We start from the raw sequence: 25,654 nt of genomic DNA on the forward strand, positions 1-25,654 counted from the left end.
AGGCTGTGTTCCAGTTCGTTTTTTATGCCCTTCCCTCGCGAACTTCCCTCAGTCTCTTTGACTCGGATGTACATCATTGCTTATGTTGCATGAGTGCCCACTACTGGCGGAACCCATGCAATGGGCTATATGGAGCGTTCTTTAGAACTTCCGCATTAATATAAGCCAGCTCGAAAACTTCCGGTGAGATGTCATGAGCATGAGGTGTGTTGAGCATCAGTAGTGTAATACTTACTTTATAATCAGAATATAGTCACTTAAATAGTCAGGCATAGCATTAATTTAGTTATTCAAACATAAGACAGCATAAAAAATAAATAAATAAAGACGTAGCCTACCTCATTGTTCCTCCTTGGCTAAATTCAATTCGCCCATCAGTTTTCACACTTTTATGTGAAAAAAGGCTTCAAAAATTAAATCTTTATTGTGCACTTTAGTTAGATTAATTGAATAAAATGTGTAATTTTACAAGTGTGCTGAAATCATTTAGCTAGCGCTGCACTGACTGACAGCTTCTGCAATTACAAAGGGAAAGCGCGGTGCTCGCTTTCTGTATCATTCATTTACAAGAAAAGTTATTGTTTTCTTAAGATTTTGTGAGTAGCCTGCTTCATTCTTCACATTGACAAAATATTTTTTTAAACCTAGTTATTTTATAATGTTTAATATTTAGTCAAAAACGAAGTGAAAAACGATTAGAGGAAATGGCTGATATATGCGCAAATAAATGCTACTTTGCCGCCACCTGCTGGTTAAAGTGGTAATTATTGTTTTTTTTATTTTTAAATAAGTGTTTTCTATCAAATGTTGAATTTCCTACATTTTTAAACGTTCGGTTTTACAATGGGACAATCTCAGAAGGATGAACAAATAATGTTTGTGGTCAACACATTAAAAATAACATTTGAAGTGCTGGGGGAAAAATGCAGGTGCATGTCTAATTACAGACACAGCGTTTTTAAACGGTCCCAATAGCTTCGTCTTTATTGGAATCAATAAAACTGTTTATTGGCAAATTAGGTAAATGTGATAACTGCATTAAAATATGAATACAACATTAAAAGTCAACCATTGATGGTTTTGTGTAGATGCAGCGACTACATAATGAACTGAGCTAACAGTTCACCGGAAATGCCCGAGCTGGCTTAACTACAACCAGGAAGTAACCGAGCCCTTGATCACTTGTAAGCTGCTATGGAGTTGATTTATTATTTACATTTTTTTTTCTCCTTATGAAACTGTTTATTGGGGAGATTAGAATCCTTAATAGTAAAATCTGTTTTATTTGAAATGAAACATTTTCAATCTTAAAAAAGTTAAGGGGCTTTTGGCAATACATAAGGGGCTTAAGCCCCCGAAGCCCAACCCCCCCCCCCCCTTGCAACGCTATTACTACAACTATTACTCTAGCCTATCTATACGTATTACTACTCCCTAATTGGAAGACATTTTCAGTCTGATGGGCAACAACGCGACGTCAAAATTTGCTTTAAAGACTTGCGTTTTCTGTTGAATGCCGTTCTGTAAAATAAATGTATGAGTGCTTTGCTTGGAGACACTGATGTAATTCAGAACAGTGGTAACAGGTGACCCGTCCTCCATGCGGCGCTCTACGTATAGACGTAAACACGTGCTGCTCCTGCTCACAGGTTTCTATTCACTTCTCCATCCCTCTCCTCCCGCATCATTCAGCAACAGCAGAGATGGCGGAACCCGCCACAGCAGCGCTTTCTCCGGCCATGAGCCCGAGCTCCGAGCCTCCGTCCGGCACACACTCTCCCACGGCAGGCGGAACACAGCGGCTCCTGTTTACGCATGACCTGGTCTCCGGAAAACACCGCGGGGCGATGCGTTTTGGGCTCGTACGGATGATTCACGGAGAGGAGGATTTTGAAGATTCGGACTCAGAGATTGACGGTGATGGCGGAGGGAGAGGAGGTGGTGGTGGTGGTGGCGGTGGAAGAGGTGGAGGCGCGCCCGGTAACTCAGACAACGAGAGCGGGGCGGCGGACACACCGTCATGGCCTCTCGGTAGAGGATTCGTGCGGGTTCAGTGGTATCCTGAAGGAACGAAGCAGGATGTTCGTGAAACACAGGTACTGAAAGGCGCTGATGATTCGTGCGTATTGTTCTTTCTTTAGCCATAAAGCCAAACACAATGATCAGCAACTCAATATTTCATTGTCACTCTCTCTGTCGCAATTATTTAAACGAGACCGAGATACGTTTATTGTATTTTACTTTCACCCGAACATGACCAGGATGATGTAATTTGATTAATGATCCCCAAAATACTGTAGGCAGCCCACGATTTTAGGGACACGGCTGCTGAATCTCATTTATGATCTATCGAAAGGGCGCAGTTACTTATGAAAACACTTAAACAAGTGAATTTATTAAATGAATCGTTCAGGACTAACATGGAAGCTGATCGGCTGTTAAGTTTTATTCTTTTGATTATAACGAGTTATTGATCATCATTTGTGTACGTTAGCCTATCATTTATTTAGCCGTGGACAGTATATCCAATCACTGGTCTATAAAAAGTGTTTGTATCTTCAACTCAGCCAGTAGTAAACAATGTCAGTGCACAATAATTATGGACAGGTAGGCCTTTCTCTGATGTTTCTGGACCTTCAGTGTCTTATTATGCAGAATGGTTTTCAGATTTTTGTGTCAGCTCCCTGTTAAAGCATGGACCAGCCCTGACTAGAACTCACCATTTTATTCTCCAGCTCTCAGCTGTAGTTTCAGAATAAAATACTGTGAATGAGAATACAAAACTGGACAGCTGTTGTTCCTAACAAAGACATACTACCATCAGGCTGATAACCACCCCACCCTTCAATGCATGGTTAAGGCCTACCATGAGCACAAGAGTGAACTACGATTTAGAAAACCAAAAAGTCAGTTGTATCCATACTAACATAAATGTAGATCTCATGATGTTTCTGGTGCCAGTGCAGAATTATTTGTTTAAAACCAACTCGAAAAAGATAAACACACTGCACTTTTTTTTTTTTCTCAATAGAAAAGAGTATGTGTACTATGACTGGAATATGTAGATGTTTTACTCATTTTTGGAAATTAAAGAATGGTGGAGTATGTTTTTTTTTTTCTTCTTTAAGTCATGTACGTAAAATGTTCTCCCAGTCGTACAATAAATGTAATTATAGGAGTACACAGTACAATTTTCTCAGCACAGAAAAGACAGCAACAGTGTGCTCATGACTAATCACATATATACTCAAACATAAATCATTTTTATTTTAATATTACTGTATAATTCCTACTTCTCATTGTGGCCTGTATTAATATTGCATTGTCTTTACCACTAGCAAAGGCCAGTATTGTATGAAGTGTATTGTTATCTGACATATTTTACTTTTTCTGCACATGCACTCTGCTTTAATTTAGTATGTGTTGTCTGCGATGCAGCATTCAAGCTGTCAGGGATCAAAAGCATGTGTCAGCATGTGGTCTGCTGGGAAAAGGGTCCCAGTGGGGAGGAAGAACCATCCAGTTCTGGAGCTCTTTATTTCTTTTCTGAGCTTTAGGACATATGTCGGTTATGCTAATGATGACTTTGCTTGTCCTTGATTAGCAATTAGCATCTCCTTCCTATCCAAGCAAAGTTTTCTTCCTTCCTCTAAGTGCTCATGCTCAGAATGACAAGGCTTAGTACACAGGAAGATCGGTCTGCTTCTATAGATGAGTCCTGCTCTACATCTCATCTGTTCAGCATATGTTTCTGTCCAGAGTCACTTCAAATCAGGGATTGCATTTTTGTTATATATGCTTTATCCTATTCCTTGTACTCATCAAAGAGGATATTGATGGAAAATAGTCTGCAATTGTTGATGAGATCTTTACGGTATTTATTTCACCAAAGCTAAATTTTCAATATAGTTTCTAAATAATATTTCTCTTATATATCAGCGATACTCAATATTAGGTGATATCCTTGTAGCTGAGACTCTTCAGGATTAATTATTTGTCTAAATCCAGTGCAGTCATGATAGGCCATTCCATCATTATGTCCATCTCTGCTTTGCAATAATGCAGTATTATGTTGTCATGTTAATAGCCCAATACAGGTTAATATCTGAGTTTTCCCTGTTAGTCTTCTCTGCATAGGTCTTAAAGGTTTTAGCAGCAGGCAGCTTTAGCTGAGGTTTGCTCTATCGCCATTTGCCATGCCACTGAGTCTTTAATTGACTTAACTGTAGTTTGAAACCTAGACTCTCACTCATGTTTTCCCCCTTTAATTTAACTGTCATAGTATGCTTGTTGGTCCATTTTTAATCCCATAAACCAAAGGTTGTCTTGTTTTATTTTTTATTTTTACCTTTTTTTTTTAAATAGTTTAATAAGGTGAATACTGGTAGTTTCTAAAGTAAATGGAAATGTATCAGAGGTAGGGCTGCGTGTATTGTCCATGTGTAGATAGTTAGCCTAATCTGTAGCAGTAATTGTGGATGGCATCAAGCAGGGAAGGTGATATGTGCATATCAGTTCAGCCCTGTATTAGAAAGATGTGTGCAAAGTGTGTCACCAAGGAATCTTTTTTTTTTTTTTTTTAAATTCAAACCAGGAATTCTCACCTAGACCTCATGTGCAGCTCACAGGAAATTGAAACCAAGTGACTTACAAAATCCTGCTGGTCACAGTTATGGCTGGTTAAAACAAATGTTTGATTTAACATGGACGAGATAACTTGCATTGCTGCTTGTGTTCAAGTGCAATGCCTCTTTCTTCTGCCTCTTTCTTCTGTTTCTCACATTTAAGGTCAGAAAATTGATTAATGCTGAAATCATTAACAAGAAATCTGTAGAAATGTTTTTTTTTTTTTTTTTTTACAAACTGTAAAGTACTATATTATTATTTTTACTTCTGGAATTTTCTTATTGTTACAATATATTTATTGCATTCCCATTAAGATGCAGTTCAGCTTTTCGCTAACAAAGAGAGATGACATAATGTTCTTGTGAAAAAGGTTTAACATCAATCTTTCAGGGTCATTTGTACAGGGTCAGGTTGTTTTCAGAAATGTTGCATCATAACATAGCCCAGGTCTGTGGAAGGTTTTTATATATATATAAAATCTTTTTTTTTTTCTAGTCTCTATAGTGTGAACTGTGAGCCAGTGGCCCAATTTAGCAATAGGTAGTATTTAACTGCTGAACACTCCTAATTGCTTACATAATGACAGGAAGATTGAAAATTTTTTATCGGTTAAGTAAGGTATTTAAACAATCAGTGAAAAGGGGCGTGTCCTTTTAAGGCGTGGCTCCTGTAGTGCTGCAGTGTGCTGCTGCAGTCCCTCCCTCTTTGCTCCAGTGCACACGTACATGTACAGTGTTTTGTTCATTAGCACAAAGTCTAAACAAACATACAGTGAGCAGATTCTTATTGATCTTTGTAATCAAGCCTTGTTTTGGGCTCGGGCAGTGAAGGTTACTGAAAACTGAATAAAATATGAGCCTATTTTACTGAAAAAGGTTCACAAATTTAGCACCATAATATGTGACATTATAACATGACATAATGTGACACTTTTTTCCCCCAAGGATGAAAGAATAAAGAAAAAGAATTAAATTTAATATTAGGAGAATTTTTTTTTTTAAGTGGAATAAGTACCATCTGTTTTTATCATTGAACTGTCAGTGATATATTCACTTCTCTTCAGTGTGTGTGTGTGCACGTGTGGATGAGAAGGAGAGAGACAATGCTGGAAATGATGGGATAACTGCCCATTTCACTCTTCACGTCCTACCTGACTGTGCATCATCGTACTCTGCACTGCTTGGTGCTTTACAAAATGCCTGCTAGGAGCTAGAGCTGAACTGGAGCTATTTGTAATCAACTAGTTCTAGGCTTCTACAGTTCCCAAAAAACAGGATTGCTCTTTTTTTTAGAACAGTAATGTTGTGAAATGGTAAAACTTGAAGAGCAGTAGAATTTAGTCTATTTTTGGATCAGGGGTTGTCTATCTGTGGAGCTAACCTCAGCAAAATAATTGTTTGGCCTAATTTCTTCTAGGTAAACATGATCTAAATGTGTCCAAATATATGGGTTTGCATGTGATATTATTATTTTATATATTTATTTATTTTTTAATATCAAATCATGATCTTTCCCACAATTCCCTTGCTTACAGCAGTAGAAGTGAGCATATGTCCTCTTTAAGCAACTCTCTTCAGGATACACTTAAACAGACAGCTTGAGTGTAGTGCTTACATTTTTTGTAAAGAACACCATTGTCACTCAGTTACTCTTTCTGTGTCTGTAGATTCACCCCAAACTTCATGAACAGAAAGATGTAGCAGAGCTCACAAATGAGTATTAATAGTATACCCTCACAAGAGACAGAATGAGCCTAGGGCCTGATTTGAATCACAGCTATAATATTATTTTACAATGGAGGTAAACAAACTGTATCTGTAAAGGACTGTAGGGTGTGATTTTAAGGATCATTTGAATTTGAATTAAAATGGTTTGAGTCAGAGTAAAACTGGTCTCATTTTGAGTCTGTAATGTGAAAATATCTCTGGAATGAATTCTACAGATGCTTAAACTGAGATCAGATTAATGTCCCCGGAGATTTTTCTGGATGGCAGCTCATCAGGACGCAGCATGAATCCTGAATACATGATTGAAAACAGAAGGTTGCAATGTCCCATCTGTTTTTTTTGTCTTACAACATCTTTTCTTTGTTTCTCTCATTCTGTCTCTTTGTCACCCCTGACTCAGCTGTGGGGGTGGGGCCAACCCTATAGATTGTCCAGTAAGAGAATGGGCAATCCTTGTACTGTGGCTTTGTTATAGATGTTTCCCCTGTCACAAATTCAGATTGAAATAAATGCAAGCTCTAAAATGGACAAAATGTATCTGTTTTATAAAATGCATCCATTTTCAGCTGTATCAAAGAAATTTAGGCTATATTGTGTCTTATTCTTGTTGTTGCCATTTTGTTTTTCCTTGAACAACACTTTCTTTTTTTTTTTTACTTCTGCCGATTGTATTCTTGTTCATTTTTGAAGATTATCATATTGAACAAACCTTGTAAGAATCATAAACTTTTGTTATTTATAGAGCTTATTTTCTGCAATCACCCAAAAGTCAATGGAACATCCCATTGTTTTTTTTTTGTTTTTTTTGAGGGAACCAAACAGAAATCACAGCAGCACTCTATAGTGACCAGTTACTGAACCTGAGATTATACACTTTCATGCAAATTTTACCTAAAACTTGGAATTGAATAAAAATGATAAAGGGTTAGTTCACCCAAAAATGAAATTTGTCATTAATTACTCACCCTCATGTTGTTCCAAACCTGAAAGACCTTTGTTCATCTTCAGAACACGAATTAAGATATTTTTGATGAAATTCAAGATTTTTTTTTTTTTTTTTTTTTTTTTTAATCATCCTTAAAGCAAAAACACACCAAGCCGACGGTCGGCCGTCGGGCAGTTTTTGTTCGTCGGCCGACTAAGTTTTCTCAGTGTGTTCCGCACTGTCAGCTGAAGTTGGTTCTCATCTGATTTTTTTTTTTGGCCGATTCGACATGTTGAATCAGCGTCGGTGTGTCAGGGTCCAGAGAAGTAAAGAAATTGTTGAAATTATCAACGTGTCTGACTACAGTGGTTCAACCTTAATGTTATGAAGCGACAAGAATACTTTTTGTGCACAAAATCAAAACAAAAATAACTACCTTTATTGAACAATTTTTCTTCTTCCCTGTCAGTCTCCTACACATTGAACGAAGTGCAGAGCTTCCGTGTTTACATCCGAATGCTGGCTCAGTATTGGCTAATGCTGTTCACATGAGCACCACGACGCATGCGTGTGATGCTGACCCAGGAGCCAGCCAATACAGAGTCGGTGTTCTGACGTAGAACACAGAAGCTCTTCACTGCATCAACTGCGTAGGAGACTTGGCAGGGAAGAAGAAAAATTGTTGAATAAAGTTGTTATTTTTGTTTTTTGTTTACAAAAAGTATTCTCGTCACTTCATAACATTAAGGTTGACCCACTGTAGTCACGCTGACTATTTTAACGTTGTCTTTACTACTTTTCTGGACCATGAATGTGGTCATTTTGTTGCTTTCTATGGGAGATAAAAACCTTTCAGATTTCATCAAAAATATCTTTATTTGTGTTCCGAATATGAACAAAGGTCTTGCGGGTTTGGAACGACATGAGGGTGAGTACTTAATGACAGAAATTTCATTTTTGGGTGAACTAACCCTTTAATGGTCACTTTGTTATTATCTACCCACTTTCATTACTATATGAAAATGTATATATTGAAATTGAATGATCTGCTTTTTTGAGTTCAATTTGGTTAAATTTGGCCTTTATTAGAGTGGGTCAGTAACAGGATCTCAAGGATGCTCCACTTAACAGCTAGAGCTGTCCTGGATCCAGATTTAGTTTAACCCAGTAATTACAGGTTTTCTTGTTTTCATGTATTATGCATACACTTGGTCAGATTGTGTGATGAAGAGACCTGGAAGTTGTCTTCCATCACTGTTTTTACTGTGTTCTTATTGTTCCTGTGCACTTTATAATATTTATGTGGGGTTTGCTGTTTTATTTCTTGTTTTAGCTGAGTGGGCGTGGCCTTAAAGGGTTAGTTCACCCAAAAATGAAAATTATGTCATTAATGACTCACCCTCATGTCGTTCCAAACCCGTAAGACCGCCATTCATCTTCGGAACACAGTTTAAGATATTTTAGATTTAGTCCGAGAGCTTTCTGTCCCTCCATTGAAAATGTATGTACGGTATACTGTCCATGTCCAGAAAGGTAATAAAAACATCATCAAAGTAGTCCATGTGACATCAGTGGGTTAGTTAGAATTTGTTGAAGCATCGAAAATACATTTTGGTCCAAAAATTAACAAAAACTACGACTTTATTCAGCATTGTCTTCTCTTCCGGGTCTGTTGTCAATCCGCGTTCACGACTCCGTAGTGACGCTGCTGACGTGTTATCTGGTCCGCCCGAGCTTCGTTTACTAGGGCTGTTCGATTCCGGATTTTTTGGAATCGATTCCGATTCCTGTTTCTGGAATCGAAAAGAATCGATTCCAAGAATCGATTCCTCACTGTTATTTTCGATTCTTGTTTTTTTTTTTTTTTTTAATACCAACACCATCTAACATTGTCGCGTCTTACCGTGCCACACAGCGAGAAACTCTCTACACCGGGCATGACAAAGCGACTGTTGCAAATCCATTTGTCCATCCTATTAGACGTATTGCCAGTGCTGCTTGTTCATAGAAAGAGGCATTTTACTTAGGGGATTTGTCACGTCATGCTTCCTGTGTCAGGTGTAGACAGTAAAGACTAGGAACATGTTCACCATATACATATGTGGTAGATTCTATTTACATACATACCTACCTACACACATGTGTATATATACACTTATGTATGTGGATAGATAGATTTTTATTTATTTGTGGGACATTTCATCCAGTATCATAAAACTATAGCTAAAATTCCTGTTAAATTCTAAAAGCATTTTGTTCAGGAACAGACTCATGCACACTTTACACATATAAACTTTTTTTAGGGCCTTTACACATAAATATTCTTCGCGTTAGTGTGATTGATTGTTGTTGTCAATTGATTTATTCTTCTTGTCCTAAACTACAACGAGTAAGCTCAAACCCCGCCCAGCAACCGATTCTAAAGATTTCATTGGGTCAGTCATTGCGCTGATTGCCTACACAATGCTGAAATAATCAACCTACCCTACCATACTCTGTGTCACGACTGGATCCATTTATTTAGTCTGAACTTTATTTCTTTACATGTGACGTGATTGTATTGACAAATAAAATCGGCTACAGGCCGCGGTTTGTGTTAAAAAAAAATATTAAAGAGGAGTCGATTCCCCTTAATGGAATTGATTCCAGCCTTTGGAATCAACTCTCAATTCCCAATGCCTCGGAATCGATTCTTTTTGGAATCGATTCTTTTTGGAATCGATTCCCAGCCCTATCGTTTACAGTCTGAGGGAGACGCACGCTGTAAACAAAACAACCTTCGCAAACATGTTGATTTCGACACAGAGGAAGACTTGCATTTTTTTGCTCAGCCATATTTATTTGAACCCGAATACACGGACGAAGAACTAAGAGCGATGGAAGAAGCTCCTACACAGCAGCAACCGCTGTCACAAGCAGCGTCACTGCGGAGTCGTGAACGCAGATTGACAAAAGACCCGGAAGAGAAGACAATGCTGAATAAAGTCGTAGTTTTTGTTATTTTTGGACCAAAATGTATTTTCAATGCTTCCAAAAATTGTAACTAACCCACTGATGTCACATGGACTACTTTGATGATGGTTTTATTACCTTTCTGGACATGGACAGTATACCGCACATACATTTTCAGTGGAGGGACAGAAAGCTCTCGGACTAAATCTAAAATATCTTAAACTGTGTTCCGAAGATGAACGGAGGTCTTACGGGTTTGGGACGTCATGAGGGTGAGTCATTAATGACATCATTTTCATTTTTGGGTGAACTAACTAATGAAAGCACAAACTGTATGGGAGTGCTCATTTTAGCTATTTATGGAAATGTTTGTACAAATGTATGTGTTGGTTTTATCCGTCCTATTGTCTTTATTGATTTGTTTTAATATTAATCATCTGTTATTAATCATCTTGTGTATTATTTATTAATCACAGTGTGGCAAAAAAAATGGCATGTTCCGATTATCAAACGGGAAAATCTGCTTATACAAGGCAGCCACCACTAGAGGAATGAAGGACATATCATGGTTCTAGAGATTTGAAAGAGGTTTTTGAAGCGTTGTCTGAGCTCACCGAAACGGTCCTCAGAAGCAGAGGAGAGTTTGTACTGTTTTGGTACAAAACAGTTCTAGTTCTTAGACTGTTTTTAATGATAACCTGTTTTCATTTCTCTTAACCATATTTATTTGCAAATTTTGCACATCCACTTGAATACACATCTTTTTGGAAGCCAACATTGTCATGTTTCTTACATCTTGGTGTGATCCTCCTCGTGACTGCTTGGGTCTTTATCACAGATTGTAATTTGTTGCAGTGTTTCTGCTGTAGTTTTATGATTTTTGACAACCAAATTATATAAAATTTCCAGATATGCAGATATTTTAAGAAACAATTTAAACTGATATTCAGACCAAATGGAATCTGTCCTTTTTTTTATACATATAAATAAATAAATAAATGTATTTCAAAACAGTGTCTTATGAATAGACGCACCCTTCTGAAACCTAAAAAAAAAAAAAAAAAATTGGACACCCTATGGTCTTGTGGACTTACCGGACATTAGGGCTGGGCGGTATGATAATATATATCATTACCATGATATATAATGTCTGTTGTTAGAGATTTTGCTATATCGTATATATATTGCGGTATATAAATATACAGCACTGTTGACACTTTAGAGTGATGAAATGCATGATGTAAAGAGAATTTAAAGAGAGGCATGTGCTTGATGTTAAAAAGAGTTATAAGTGCAATATATCCTGAAAAGAAACTCTGTGCTTTAATAATTAGTAACTTTTTAGCTTTTATAAGAATATTTATATTTAATTCATACAGTGAAGTCTATGCAGTATTTTATTTTTACATCTGATTATTACATTTCTAATTCTAACTACATGTTAAATAAACTGATAAACTACAAAATAAATAAACTACATGTTAAATAAATATTGATTTAATTCATATTTTTGTTATATTGTATTTGTCCTATTGTTTGTAATTTACTACTTTTTTCATATTTCTAATAATAGAAATAAGATAAAATAACACAAAACTATATTGTTATTTATATCGTTATCATGAAATAAAATTTCTCATATTGTGAAATAAGAATCTGGACATTATTACCAATCACTACCAGATATGAGCATGTGGTGGCCATCGTAAGTCCACAAGACCGCAAGTGCACAGAAAGTGTACCATTTGGGACAGGGCCACAGAGGTCATGGAACAGCAGTCTGTGAAGAAAAATGTTGAATTATTTTCTGCTTTGATTAGGAGGGGGAAGGATATATGTGCTTGCGTTTTCAATTTAGAAGTGTGTGTTATGTTTGATTATGATAATAGAGTGCACCCTTTCACTGTGTAATGTAACCTACTGGAATGTAGTTTAGGGGTTAAAAAATATGGGGTAAAAACTCATACTGTTGCCTTTGTCTTGTTGCTTTAGTATACCAAGTATAAAAATATCACACTAGCAAGCATGCTGTTTTTCACAATTTCTTGAGCATGCTGATTACCTGCATGATTGCAAAAATGATGTTAATTTTATACAGTTTTTATACAGTTTTTTAACAGTTCAATAAACAAGAAGTTAATATTGTGAGTTACTTTTAGACACACAAAAAAGCTCTGTTGCCAACAACAAATTTCCCATAGCTCAAACAGTAGACCATGGTGCTAGCAATGCCAAGGTCATGGGTTTGGATTCCCAGAGAATGCATGAACTGTATACGTTAAATCCAGTGTAAGTCACTGTATAAAAACATTTGCCAGCATACAGAGCTGTCTGCTCCCTAATCGCTCTCACAGTATTTTGATATCATACACCGTTTGGTTTTGTGCAGCGCCGCCGCTTCAAGTTACACACCTAGTGACTTGCTTTGTTCCTAAATCAATCAGCCATATGAACATATCGATTGAATGAATGACTCAATGACTCACTTATTAACTTGCTGCCAACTACTGGTGGTTTTAGTTTCATTCATCAAAAAGTAATTTCATATTTCAGTATTTGAAATATTATTTATTATAATTTAATAAAATATTACATTTTATTTATCTCATAGCATTATTTATGAAATTGTAATTGCAGTGTAAATGCATCTCAATGCTGCTTTAGCTTCTGTGCTTCTGTTGTGCAAAAAATGGATTTTGTTGATACTCGGGATGTCAATATGACCACTTAACAAGTGCTTTTAAATTTGCAGACATATTAGAAGTGCTCTGTTTTCAAAGCATGAAAAAATAACTACTTTACATGAAAATGATCTGTAAAATCATCTTACATAACAGATAGACTTGTCATATATCGTTGAAAGGTCTCAAAAATGAGCTGCACACACCTCAAATCTATGCTCTCTAATGATTACCTTGCTTAATCGACCATCGATAAGTTTTTCGATGAAATGATTTGTTTGACGATTAAACGATTGTCGATTAATCGTTAGCATCCCTAGTTGATACTGATTTCATTTGGTTGGCAATGTGGTCTATAGTGTCTTATTATTCTAATTTAATTTGATTAAATGCAAGAATTGCCCTTATAAAGGTAAAAATAAATGCCCCTGGAAATCAATTTAAGATGGCAGATATCACCCCAATATGAAAAAGTAAATTTCTGTCATTGCTGTGAATTAACCACCACACAGAATATAAAGAATATGAACCGCTTTTATAGTCAGCTATCCACAACAGGCATAAACCAGTTGTGGTACCAACACAAAAACACACTCAGCGTCTAAAAGAGCTTTTTTAAAAGTCAAAATAAAATCTAAAAATTATCGACAAAATACAAGAATAATTTTGTCAATATCTCACACTCCTAATTCAAATGTTATAAATCTGTGATTTTATGAAAAAATAAAATAAAGGTGCACCTAAACTGACAATTATTTGTTAGTTAACAAAGTGAAGAGTCAAATGAAAATAAAGTTAAATCTGTTGGACTTCCTTCCTAAGGCATGATATATTACAATTATCACCTGCTCACACATCTCTCCCCTGCTCTCTCTCTCTCTCTCTCTCTCTCTCTCTCTAATTCCTATTCTCTTGATCATGTAGCTCAAACTTGAAGATCGATCTATTGTGCCTAGAGACTTTGTCCGGCGAATGAATTCAAATGTAAGTTGTATTTTTATCACTTATATTTAAAGAAAAAACAATGTTCAGAATAATAGAGAAAAATGTGTCTCAGAAACTTGGACTTTACTAGAATTTCTGGAACAGGAAAGTCCTGTTATGTACAAAGGATTGTAGTATAGATGTCTTCAAATGTTTTTTGTTTTGTTTTGTTTTTGTCCACCCCCCCCCACCCCCCAGACAAAGAGTAGTCTTTATTATGACAGCATCTGTACTTGAAGGTGTGGTTATTAATTTGTTCTTTGACTCCTGCAGGATAAACAGTGTGGCATTGTAACTAACATAAACACAGAATGTGCAGTGAAACTTGTAGGAACCAACTGTGTTCTATATCCTGTAAATAGCAAAGACCTGCAGCACGTCTGGGTGAGTTTCTGTACCTATTTTTTTATTTATTTTTTTATCATAAATACAAATTTTCTAAAAGCAAGACATTTCAGCAGGTGTTATATAGTGGTCTGTATGGGTTTTCAGTTTTAGGAGATTATTAATGAAATTTATAATAAAGGCAAAAACTAACAGAAATATTTGTCAATAAAAATTTCTATTTTTTATGTTGAATGGTCTTATTTAATTTACATATAAATGCATACAAAGCACATTACAGTACATACAGTAAACAGGGAAGTTTGTACATGCATTATGTGCTTCACGCCCTAGAACAAACCTCCTTAGTTCTCATGCAGCATGCATGTTTGAGCTTCTGTGCTTAACATATGTGATGAGCTCTGTCTAATCTATATGCATGTGCATTAATCATTTTTAGATGTAAATTAAAGCCTAAATTTGTTATTTTGGTAAAGGGAGGTTGCACAAAGTCCTAAATGAAGGGAATGTTAATAATTGTGTTAGTTGAGAGGAACATTTTTTTTTTTTCTTGTGGAGGGTACATTGTCATAAGGTATTAAAAATGAAAACTACTAAAATCCAATAACTAATAGTAATAGTAATTTCCAGGAATTATCTTAAAATTGATGACTAATATAGATAGTTAACTAACTATGTAATCTATGTTTTGTACCTTTCTAGTCATTTATGTATGGTGACTACATTGTATATGATTTCTGGCTTGGAAAGGTGTATGATCTCAGCATCCAAATCATTGTGAAGCTTTCCAATGGTGCAAGGTAATGTGATCATAAAATCTTATTACTTCAACTCTTTAAGTATGGGTCGTGCAGTATGATGCTGAAAGTTAAACCTTCAGTCTTGTTCAAGTGCAACTCTGTAGCAGAGAATAAAGAATTCTACATAATTTGATAAGACATTTTAGGATTTGATCTGTACTGAAGTGTTCTATTTAATACAACTTATTTTTTCACTGTAGATGTTCTATGAGTGAGGAAGATGGCGCAAAACTCTATGACATTTACCCTCACATCAGTGATGTGGTAGGTGCCAAGAATGTTTGTGTTCTTGTCTGCATTATCAAACTATGTGGTCCTGCTTGTTTAGGGCTGGGTGATATAGTGGTATTCACTAGGGCTGCCCCCAATAGTCGACTAAACGTTAGAAAAGGCTTAAACAACATTTTATTAGTCGGTTAGTCGCAGGAAGAAAAAAACTCCACAGGAAGTGAGAAAGCAATGCAGTCCGTGAGGGACAGATCGTTAACGGCGGGTCCTTGTGGTAATTACAGTATGTCGGGCAGGAAATCCAAACATTTGCCTATCATCCATCGACCTTAAATATGACTTATCATTTGAAACATGTAAAGAATAGCAACTTTACATGGCTGCTCGCTCTAAAGTTAACCTAGATAAATGTGTGCTATTATTGGGTGCATATCGAAGTGTTTATGTGGAGTGTGGAAGCTGAAATATTAGTGTGCTTACTGCAGGACATGGAGGTGCTGGCCAGGTCACTTGAATTTTTTCCTGATAACAGCGGAAACAACTTAAAATACTCCGTCGTTTTTGGTCATACAGATAACTGAGTAATAGTAAAATGGTAAAGGGTCTACTTTTATTTGTGTAAACTCACAATAACAACAAAACTTTGCTTTTGGAAAATAAAGAAAACAGGATGCGCTTTCTGCCGTCTTTATCTCTGTGAACTGGAGCGCATTCCAAAAATGAACCGAAACTCAGGCTACTTGCCTCACAGACATTAGAAATATATCTATAGAAATGTCGTCTTGCTATTTTTGCTATTTTCGTTACTTTTGTCAGTGCATTGTGGCAAGCTTTATACATGTGCTTAAGCGTGGAATACGCTATATATTCTGTTCCCCAGCATATATTTAAGTAATTAAATTAATATAAAAGTATGAGTAGTCGAGTAATGGCTTAAAGGTGCCCTAGAACTTTTTTTTTAAAAGATGTAATATAAGTCTAAGGTGTCCCCTGAATGTGTCTGAAGTTTCAGCTCAAAATACCCCATAGATTTTTTTATAAATTAATTTTTTTAACTGCCTATTTTGGGGCATAATTAGAAACGAGCCGATTTCAGGTTGCGGCCCCTTTAAATTGCGCGCTCTCCGCCCCCTCCCGAGCTCTCGACTCTATCACAGCATAAACAAAGTTTACACAGCTAATATAACCCTCAAAATGGATCTTTACAAAGTGTTCGTCATGCATACTGAATGCATGCGTCGGATTATGTGAGTATTGTATTTATCTGGGTGTTTACATTTGATATTGAATGAGTTTGAGGCTATGCTCTGTGGCTAACGGCTAACGGCTAACACTACACTGTTGGAGAGATTTATAAAGAATGAAGTTGTTTATGCATTATACAGACTGCAAGTGTTTAATAATGAAAATAACGACGGCTCTTGTCTCCGTGAATACAGTAAGAAACAATGGTAACTTTAACCACATTTAACAGTACATTAGCAACATGCTAACGAAACATTTAGAAAGACAGTTTACAAATATCACTAAAAATATCATGTTATCATGGATCATGTCAGTTATTATTGCTCCATCTGCCATTTTTCGCTGTTTTCCTTGCTTGCTTACCTAGTCTGATTATTCAGCAGTGCACATCCAGACGTTCTGCCCTTGTCTAATGCCTCAATCATGGGCTGGAATATGCAAATATTGGGGGCGTACACCCCGACTGTTACGTAACAGTCGGTGTTATGTTGAGATTAGCCTGTTTTCCGGAGGTCTTTTAAACAAATGAGATTTATATAAGAAGGAAGAAACAATGGAGTTTGAAACTCACTGCATGTCTTTTCCATGTACTGAACTCTTGTTATTTAACTATGCCAATATAAATTCAATTTTTAATTCTAGGGCACCTTTAAAAATTGACTACTAGTGGACTACAAAAAACTTTAGTCGGGAACAGCCCAATGTGGCAGTAGAAATCAAGTCATATTTATTTGCACCAGTTTTATACTGTGCTGTATAAAACTTTGTTTAATTTATGCATTATGCAGCTGTTTCACTGAGCTTGTTGAATGTGTCTTAGTGTGAAATGTTGCTTTGACTTTTACTCCAGGGTTTATTCTTCGACGATGCCTATGGATTCTATCCGGGTCAGGTTTTGATTGGGCCCTCAAAGGTTTTTGCTAACGTGCAATGGCTGTATGGTGTAAAGCCAGTTCTCAGTAAGAAAAGCAAGTTCAGAGTTGTTGTGGAGGAGGTAAGACAAAAGTTTGACTCCAAGTCAGACAAGAGTTCTGTAATTGGGAATGTCATTACTAGAGGAAATAACAAAACCAAATCAAGTTTCTGTTACACGTCTCAACGTGTTTTAATAATTTACATTTATGATTGTATATGTCTCGTACATGAAGTCTGTGTATAATTACAGGTTCAGGTGGTGGAGCTAAAGGTGACATGGATTACAAAAAGCTACTCTCCAAAGGGGTCAGACAGTGTCTTCCCACCACCTTCAACCATCACACAGGAGAACCTTTGCAGGTACAATCAGCTTTCCTCACTGCAGTTTTATCATTTTGATTATTTATAACCAGGGCTGTTGATTAATTTAAAACAAATTATTCACATGCAAGTTAACTGAACTGCAAAAAAGAACTGCCAGAAAGATTGTCAAAGAGAACAGTAATCCAAACACAGGGAAAGACCAGTGAAATCTCAGCAGATGTGGCATCACATGAGCTTTTTTAGCAGTCATATATATATATATATATTATTTAGCATCTAGGCTCACTAATCCAGATGTTACAGTCAATTAAATATTTTCTCTTGCTTTCTCTAATGTTCAGGGTGAAGCGTCTGGGCTACTTTGATCATACTCAAAGGCAACTTGGGGAGAGAGCCCTGTATATTTTTCCCGCCAAGAGTGAAACCACACGGATCACTTGTGATGGGCCAGAGGGGGCATCTGCTCACCCTGAGGACCCTGTTGTTCGAAAGGTATGGATGATTTGGCCATATCTGACATGTTTTTTAAAAGCTGATTCTTTGTTGTTAGAAGTTATGCCGAGTATAGGTGTCCAAAAAAGTATCAGTACCACTGCACCAACTTGATTCTACACTATCTGTAGTACAGAGTACCTACTCAGTCCGGTACCAGAGTGATTAAGAGGTGGCAGTGTTCGATTGCTCATAAATGTACTTCTTGGTCAAAATGCCCATCTTGGCAAATTATTAATTTCAATATTTTATGTCTCAAAGGGGACCTATTATGCCCCATTTTACAAGATGTAAAATAAGTCTCTGATGTCCCCTGTGTGTGTGTGTGTGTGTGTGTGTGTGTGTGTTTGTGTTTGTGTTTGTGTGTGTGTGTGTGTGTGTGTGTGTGTGTGTGTGTTGTGTGTGTGTGTGTGTGTGTGTGTGTGTGTGTGTGTGAAGTTTTAGCTCAAAATCCCCCACAGATAATTTTTTTTAGCATGTTAAAATTGCCACTTTTTGGGGTTGAGCAAAAACGTGCCATTTCAGTGTGTGCCCTTTAAATGCAAATGAGCTGCTGCGCTCTGCCTAAGAGGGCGGAGCTTCAAGAGCTGATTCTCCGGTGTCAGGAGTCAGTCAGGACGCACTAAAACTGGGAATATATGCTGCATGGAGATAGAACAGGTATAGTTTAGTTCAGTTACAGTTATAACTTATATTGTCTTCTTCTACTATATTACAGGGTTCCCACGTACCTTGAAAGTACTTTTTCAAGGCACATGAATTCAAGACACATGAATTCTTGAATTCGCCCATCTTATTCCTAGTATATTAGTTTTGGAATATTATTTTACAATCAGTTTTCGAGTTTTCCATTGCGGTACTTCCCCTTGCTTGTTATTAGGCGGGGTTTGGACACTTGAGCAGCTGTGACACTTGCTGCGTCCGACATGAACATTCTTATAGGTGTGTGCAATTTTGATCTTGGACGATTAAAAGGTCTCCACAATCTGCTTTTGAAGAAATGTTGTATCGTGCTATAGTGCTTTCTGTCAGTTGCAGTCCTGGCGCCTCTGTCTCAACATACTGTGTAGTACAAAGCGACCTAGATTCTCATCACATGTTAAAACAGCAGTAGAGTTATACTCACGGAACACTGCAGTTATTCACAATCACAAAAGTTTATTATTTGCATGCGTTTTAAAGCCTTGCTGGTTAAACATTTTATCTGTGTGCTGGTCTGACACACGTGCTTTTCTGAGCGTATACACCCGAAGCATGCACACTAAAAGCCTGTCAAATGCTGCATTTGCTGGACAAAGTTATCATTCGCATTAAGATGTAATTCTGCTAATACTGTCAATACACACAAGGTTTACACCATCGGTTAAGTGTGAAGTGAAGGTAAACAGTTGAGAGAAAATTTAATGCGTGTCAATAAATTAGATGCGCGCAAGAGCCTTAAAGGGACAGACAACACATGCTGCGACTTGTCCTTAAAGCAGGGGTCTCAAACTCAAATTGGCGGGGGGCCATTTCTGTGATTGACACCTCATAGGAGGGCCATATTAACATTCAAGCGCAAGAAAGCGCAAAATTTCAGAAAATTTACTTTCCTTTGGCCTACTAAAAAATGTTATACCTATACTATAAATATTTTATTTACCATACTAAATGTAAACAGCAGTGTCTCTCTCATTGTTACAGAGTGTAATATAATTATATAATACTATTACTAATATAATACTACTTACAATACTACTAATATACTAATATAATACTACTAATATAATACTATTAATTGCAATAGTCTGGTGCAACTTCTCACATCCAACAAGGTGCATGGAATAAAAAAATTAGTAATTTAGGAACAAAACCAGCAACACTTGCGGCGTGGAGGGGCCAGAAATAAACAAAAAACTGGAGCTATATATATCAACTTTATTTTGCCAAAAAATAAAAATCTCTCATTGTTACATACATTATTAGTTTTTAACATTTACACAGCTGAGACACAATTGTCCAAGATGCCGTTTGAGCATCGGTAACGTTTAATAGTTGCATCGGACGCGTTTCGGTGGTTTAAATCGACGCTCGTGATTTAAAGTCGAGTGCTTTTACTGTAATTTAGGCAAGCGCTCTCATAATAGAAGCGACGCGGTTGAGAGCGCGGCTCATCGTTGCATAGCAACGACAGACGCCACTGGAGCGAAAGCGCTTTGGAAAGAAGGAGAATGCGGCTTGGCCGCTTATGTGACGCGATATGTGAATGCCCTCATAGAACAGCGACTTTTTCTTTGCATATCAGACCGGTAGCAACTAGTGAATAATAATAATTTAGCGGGCCGGATTATGTTTTATTTTTGAGATCAGTTGCGGGCTGGGTAGAGGGGGAGGGCGGGCCGTAAATGGCCCTCGGGCCGGCAGTTTGAGACCACTGCCTTAAAGGGATAGTTCAACCAACAAATGAAAATTCTGTCTTTATTTACTCACTCTAAAGTTGTTTCAAACCTCTATTAATTTCTGTCTTGTGCTGAACACAAAAGAACATATTCTTGGTGGGTAACCAAACATTTGCTGGTACCCATTGACATCCATAGTATTTTCTTTCCTACTATGGATGGAACTCAATGGGGATCAGCAACTGTTTGATTACCCACAACTTATATGTTCAACAGAAGAAATTTATTCGGGTTTTAAACAACTTCTACGGTGAGTAAATAAAGACGGAATTTCCTTTTTTTTCAATTTCTTTAATACAGTAACTTTAACAAGAAACTCATAAATTAGTATTTTTATCTTCATCCACTTTATCTGAAAGTCTGTCATTATTTTTTCTTTTATAATTTGTTAACTTGTAAGGCTACTTTTTTAATATATAGGGAAATTAGTTTGACAGTTCTGCTCAGTCACTGGCAAAATAGTAAAACCAACATGAAAAAGGTTTGTGATCAAATCATGAATTGTGATATTTTTGCCATATTGTCCACCCCTACTTATTAATAAGAATAGTATGTAGTTAGTTTTCCCCCACTCTACCCTAAATTCACAATTGTGTCTTATAAAGCCACAATTACGATCCATATAATCCTTTTTTTTTCACTTAATTGCAAAATGTATTTTTAATATATTCTCTCTATATTATGTTTTTACTCAAGTAATGATTCATAAAAAATCAAAACCAAAACTAGTGTGGAATAATTGTTAACATTAGGGATAAGAAAGCGGTTTTAATGTATTTTCAAAATTAATGTACAAATGATTCTGTACTTCTTTCGGGTTAAAATGGATGCAAATGCAATAGGAGGACTAAAATGATAAGGACTGTAAGAGGTCTTTCATGATGCTCCATATGCTGGGATGTGAATTTGATAGGTGCTTGATATAAAATAAATGGTGCTTTAAAAAGTCCTTGAATCTGGTTTTCATGAAAGAGTGGGAACCCTGATATTAGTACAAGCCTGTTGTACCGGACCCCGTCCGAATAATGGCCAAAACTTTACGGGTGAGTTTTATGATGTTTATTGTACTTCACACAAAAGATGAAGTATCCGTTTTCACTTTAGAAAATCACTGTAAGAGCTTAATAAAACACAGTGCAAGTGTGCATTAAAATATTATCCATAAACTCTCTCTCTCTCCCTTGCATTATCATCAACATACACAGTGAATTACACAGAAACACTTGTTACAACTAACAGTAAACGAATATAAAGACCTTATGTCTTTTCGGGTGGTGCTTAATAAACTGGTAAACTTTATATCCGTAAATCAACTCCGATGAACTGTAATAAAGTGCTCTCACCTTCATTACTGCCGTATCCAGTATCACTCTGGAGGCTGTAAGCTGGATCACGAACAGTACTGATCTATCCTTGAGTAACACATTTTTAGCAAAACCTTTGTTTTGTCTTGTCACTTTGTATTGACATTCGTTCACAAAGCAGTCCGGTGTGAAATGATTCATGAAGACATAAACAAATTTCGGTAGAGTTGAGGGAGCATTTTCTTCGAAAACAAAATTAATCCACCTTGTCTTCAGTGGATCAGATTTCGAGAGTAAATGGAGAGAGCTTTGTGTATTAATCCATCCAGCAACAGAACACCTAAAACGCTTGGAGACGTTCTCGTCAGTGCAGCAATGGCGGACTGTGTAAAACTTGCCGTGAACTCGCTCAGGGCGGTTCTGTGTTAAAACGGCAGTGTCTGTCAACATTTGTGGGCAGGGCTTGTGGCTAAAGTGACGTCACACTGCCAGGGATCTGGAAACGGCTTGTTCTGAGACACTGCTTATGATTTATGGAGATTAAAAAAAAGGAGTGGTTGGATTTTTATCATTATAGGGTGGTTGTGTACACACACTGCCAACACACCATGCCAAACACCATGCAAAAGTGAATTTTGCATAATAGATACCCTTTAAGTGAATGTAAATGGACAAGGCAAAAAATTATATGTTGAAACATTGGATCTAGGCTTGCGGTGTCTGATCTGCATAGATTTGCAGCTCTCTTTTATTTTGTTAATATTCATCTAACAAAAATATTGACAAGAAAATTAGAATACTACTTACTGCTGAACACTACTCAAAACTTTAGTAGCTTTAATTCAGGCCTTTAAAAATAAACAACAGAAAAATAGTAATGCTTACGCTAATTAAAGAATGCTAATTTCAGTTACAGCCTTGATTCTTTATCAAACATTTCCAACACTGAATCTATTAAAGGGTTAGTTCACCCAAAAATGAAAATAATGTCATTTATTACTCACTCTCATGCTGTTCCACACCCGTAAGTCCTTCATTAATCTTCGGAACACAAATTAAGATATTTTTGTTGAAATCCGATGGCTCCGTGAGGCCTCCATAGCCAGCAATGACATTTCCTCTCTCAAGATCCATAAAGGTACTAAAAACATATTTAAATCAGTTCATGTGAGTACAGTGGTTCAATATTAATATTATAAAGCGACAAGAATATTTTTGGTGCGCCAAAAAAACAAAATAATGACTTATTTAGTGATGGCCGATTTCAAAACACTGCTTCAGGAAGCTTAGGAGCATTATGAATCAGCGTGTTGAATCAGCGGTTCGGAGCGCCAAATTCACGTGATTTCAGCAGTTTGGCAGTTTGACACCCGATCCGAATCATGATTCGATACGCTGATTCAGAACACTCCAAATCTTCCTGAAGCAGTGTTTTGAAATCGGTCATCAATAAATAAGTCGTTATTTTGGGGTTTTTTTGGCGCACCAAAAATATTCTTGTCACTTTATAATATTAATATTGAACCACTGTACTCACATGAACTGATTTAAATATGTTTTTAGTACATTAATGGATCTTGAGAGAGGAAATGTCATTGCTGGCTACGGAGGCCTCACTGTGCCATCGGATTTCAACAAAAACGTAATTTGTTTTCTGTAGATTAATGAAGGCCTTACGGGTGTGGAACGCCATGAGGGTGAGTAATTAATGACAGAATTTTCATTTTTGGGTGAACTAACCCTTTAATGTTTTTGTTTTTTATAAAGCATTTGTTTAATTTTTTCCCCTGAAAACTTACTTTGAAGTAAACAGTGGTTGAAATGTTCTATGTTCTATTATTTTATTTATGCCATTGCTTGTAATTTATCTTACTACAGACTGTTTATCTGTCTTGAATAATTACTTGAAAACTTGAAGAAATTTTTATTTAATTAAGTTCTAGTTTGGTCAGTCGAAATATCATGACTTAACTGGTATTTAAACAGTTTTTATTAAATGAAAATAAATATTTTGGCTATTTTAATTCTGTTTTCTTGCTTTTTGACCATTTTATAATTTATTTTTTTTTCAGTTAAAAAGAATGTTTAGAAAAGAAGTGGGAAAGAAAATTACAGAAAATGCAGCCACACAGAGTAACAATTCACAGTCAACAGAGAAAATGGACAGAATGGAAGGTACTGCACTGTCATATTCACCTTTAAACTACAAACTGAACTGAACTGTCAATAGTCAGCATATTCCATGTAATTGTTGCTTCAGTTTGCTGTTTAAATATGTAACTGATTGTGATATTTGTTTTTTTGGACGTCTTTAATTATTTTCCTTTGTTTTAGATATTTTGATATTTCGTACCATGTCTAAATTGTCTGATATTTTGTACTATGTCTTATGCTTCAGGTGAAAAGAGATCAGTGCAGGAACAGGATTGTTCTGATGATAATTCTGTTCCATGCTACCCCAACAATGGTCCTGTTCCATGCCAGGATGCTTTGGAGGAGGGAAAAGAGCCACCAATGGATGCTCTTCAGGGACAGTGGGCCCATTTGGGGGACCAAGAGTCAGATGAGGAGCTAGGGGATGATACAGATGATACCAGCTCTGTCACTTCCTCTGCCAGCTCAACGGCTTCACTGCAGAGTGGCCCAACCAGAAAAAAGAGCATCCCTCTCTCTATCCGCAACCTAAAGAGAAAGCACAAGAAGAAGAGGACCAAGTTTTCACGAGAGTTTAAACCAGGAGACAGGTGAATGAATGAACAAACACATGCGTTTTTGATTTGTGAGTTCAGAAATTATCCATGCCAGCTAAGTGTTGTAAATCATAGTGCAATACCTGCAGGATCACCCTTGATATCCTTCTGTCCCAACTGACAGAACTGATCATTATGTTTGCAAATCAATAAACAAATCTAAATAACTGAATGATTTTCTTGACCTTTGACACTGGTTATGGGTATGTTTCACACACACTGCCTTAGGCTTGCTGCGATAGTTGGTTTTAACAGTGTTACCAGTGTTCAGCTGCAACATCGTTTATGTCACTTGCCCACTGCAGCACAGCCCCCCACTGTCGTTTTTTATTTTTTATAGTAATAGAAATCATTTAGTTCAGTTAGAAAACAGACACTACAATTAAAAACTCAGGGCTCCAGACTGCGCCTAAAATGGTCGCATTGGCTACTAAAAATATTAATTTGCGAGTGATATTTTTGCTGAGGTCCCCATTAGCGACCATACAAATTCACACGTTATGACTGTAAAATTTGCAGTTATTTGCATGTTCTGTGACCAGTAGCCTATCACATAATTTGCTGTGTTGACGTAATTAAATGAGATGCTGCGTGTGAAAGTTTCACCAAGTTAGAGAGCCAAAATATGATCTGGTAGTGGAAAATATCACACACCAAACAGAGGCCAATAAAAGCCGACTATGTTGTCGCCTCGCGTCGGTGCAAAACACTGCATTTGAACACAGTTCTGCTCCTGCGTAAAGGAGACAGCTGCCTATTTCTTCATATAAAGACTTTTTACACACACAATGCAGCACGTGCTTACCGTTTTGAATATCTATCATGCTGATCACTTTCATTATTTTACTCTGCTCATGCTCATCAGATAAATTTAAGGGCTCCAGTATGTCTACAGATAATGTTCAACTAAAATATATT

General features: G+C 36.7%; 1 protein-coding gene across 1 annotated transcript in view; it reads left to right on the top strand.

Moving 5' to 3' along the window:
* The first annotated feature begins 1,446 nt into the window (after positions 1-1,446).
* The window catches only part of ube2o (ubiquitin-conjugating enzyme E2O), a 35,888-nt gene continuing 11,680 nt past the window's right edge, over positions 1,447-25,654 (top strand). The window contains exons 1-10 of the mRNA XM_048200456.1: positions 1,447-2,096; positions 13,836-13,895; positions 14,169-14,279; positions 14,943-15,040; positions 15,241-15,304; positions 17,364-17,507; positions 17,679-17,788; positions 18,094-18,244; positions 24,059-24,161; positions 24,385-24,730. Of these exons, the coding sequence (XP_048056413.1) occupies positions 1,704-2,096; positions 13,836-13,895; positions 14,169-14,279; positions 14,943-15,040; positions 15,241-15,304; positions 17,364-17,507; positions 17,679-17,788; positions 18,094-18,244; positions 24,059-24,161; positions 24,385-24,730 (1,580 nt within the window). The 5' untranslated portion in view covers positions 1,447-1,703. The remainder of the gene's footprint in view (positions 2,097-13,835; positions 13,896-14,168; positions 14,280-14,942; positions 15,041-15,240; positions 15,305-17,363; positions 17,508-17,678; positions 17,789-18,093; positions 18,245-24,058; positions 24,162-24,384; positions 24,731-25,654) is intronic.

This window comes from Megalobrama amblycephala, linkage group LG8 (assembly GCF_018812025.1).
Source record: "Megalobrama amblycephala isolate DHTTF-2021 linkage group LG8, ASM1881202v1, whole genome shotgun sequence".
NCBI classification, from domain to species: Eukaryota; Metazoa; Chordata; class Actinopteri; order Cypriniformes; family Xenocyprididae; genus Megalobrama; species Megalobrama amblycephala.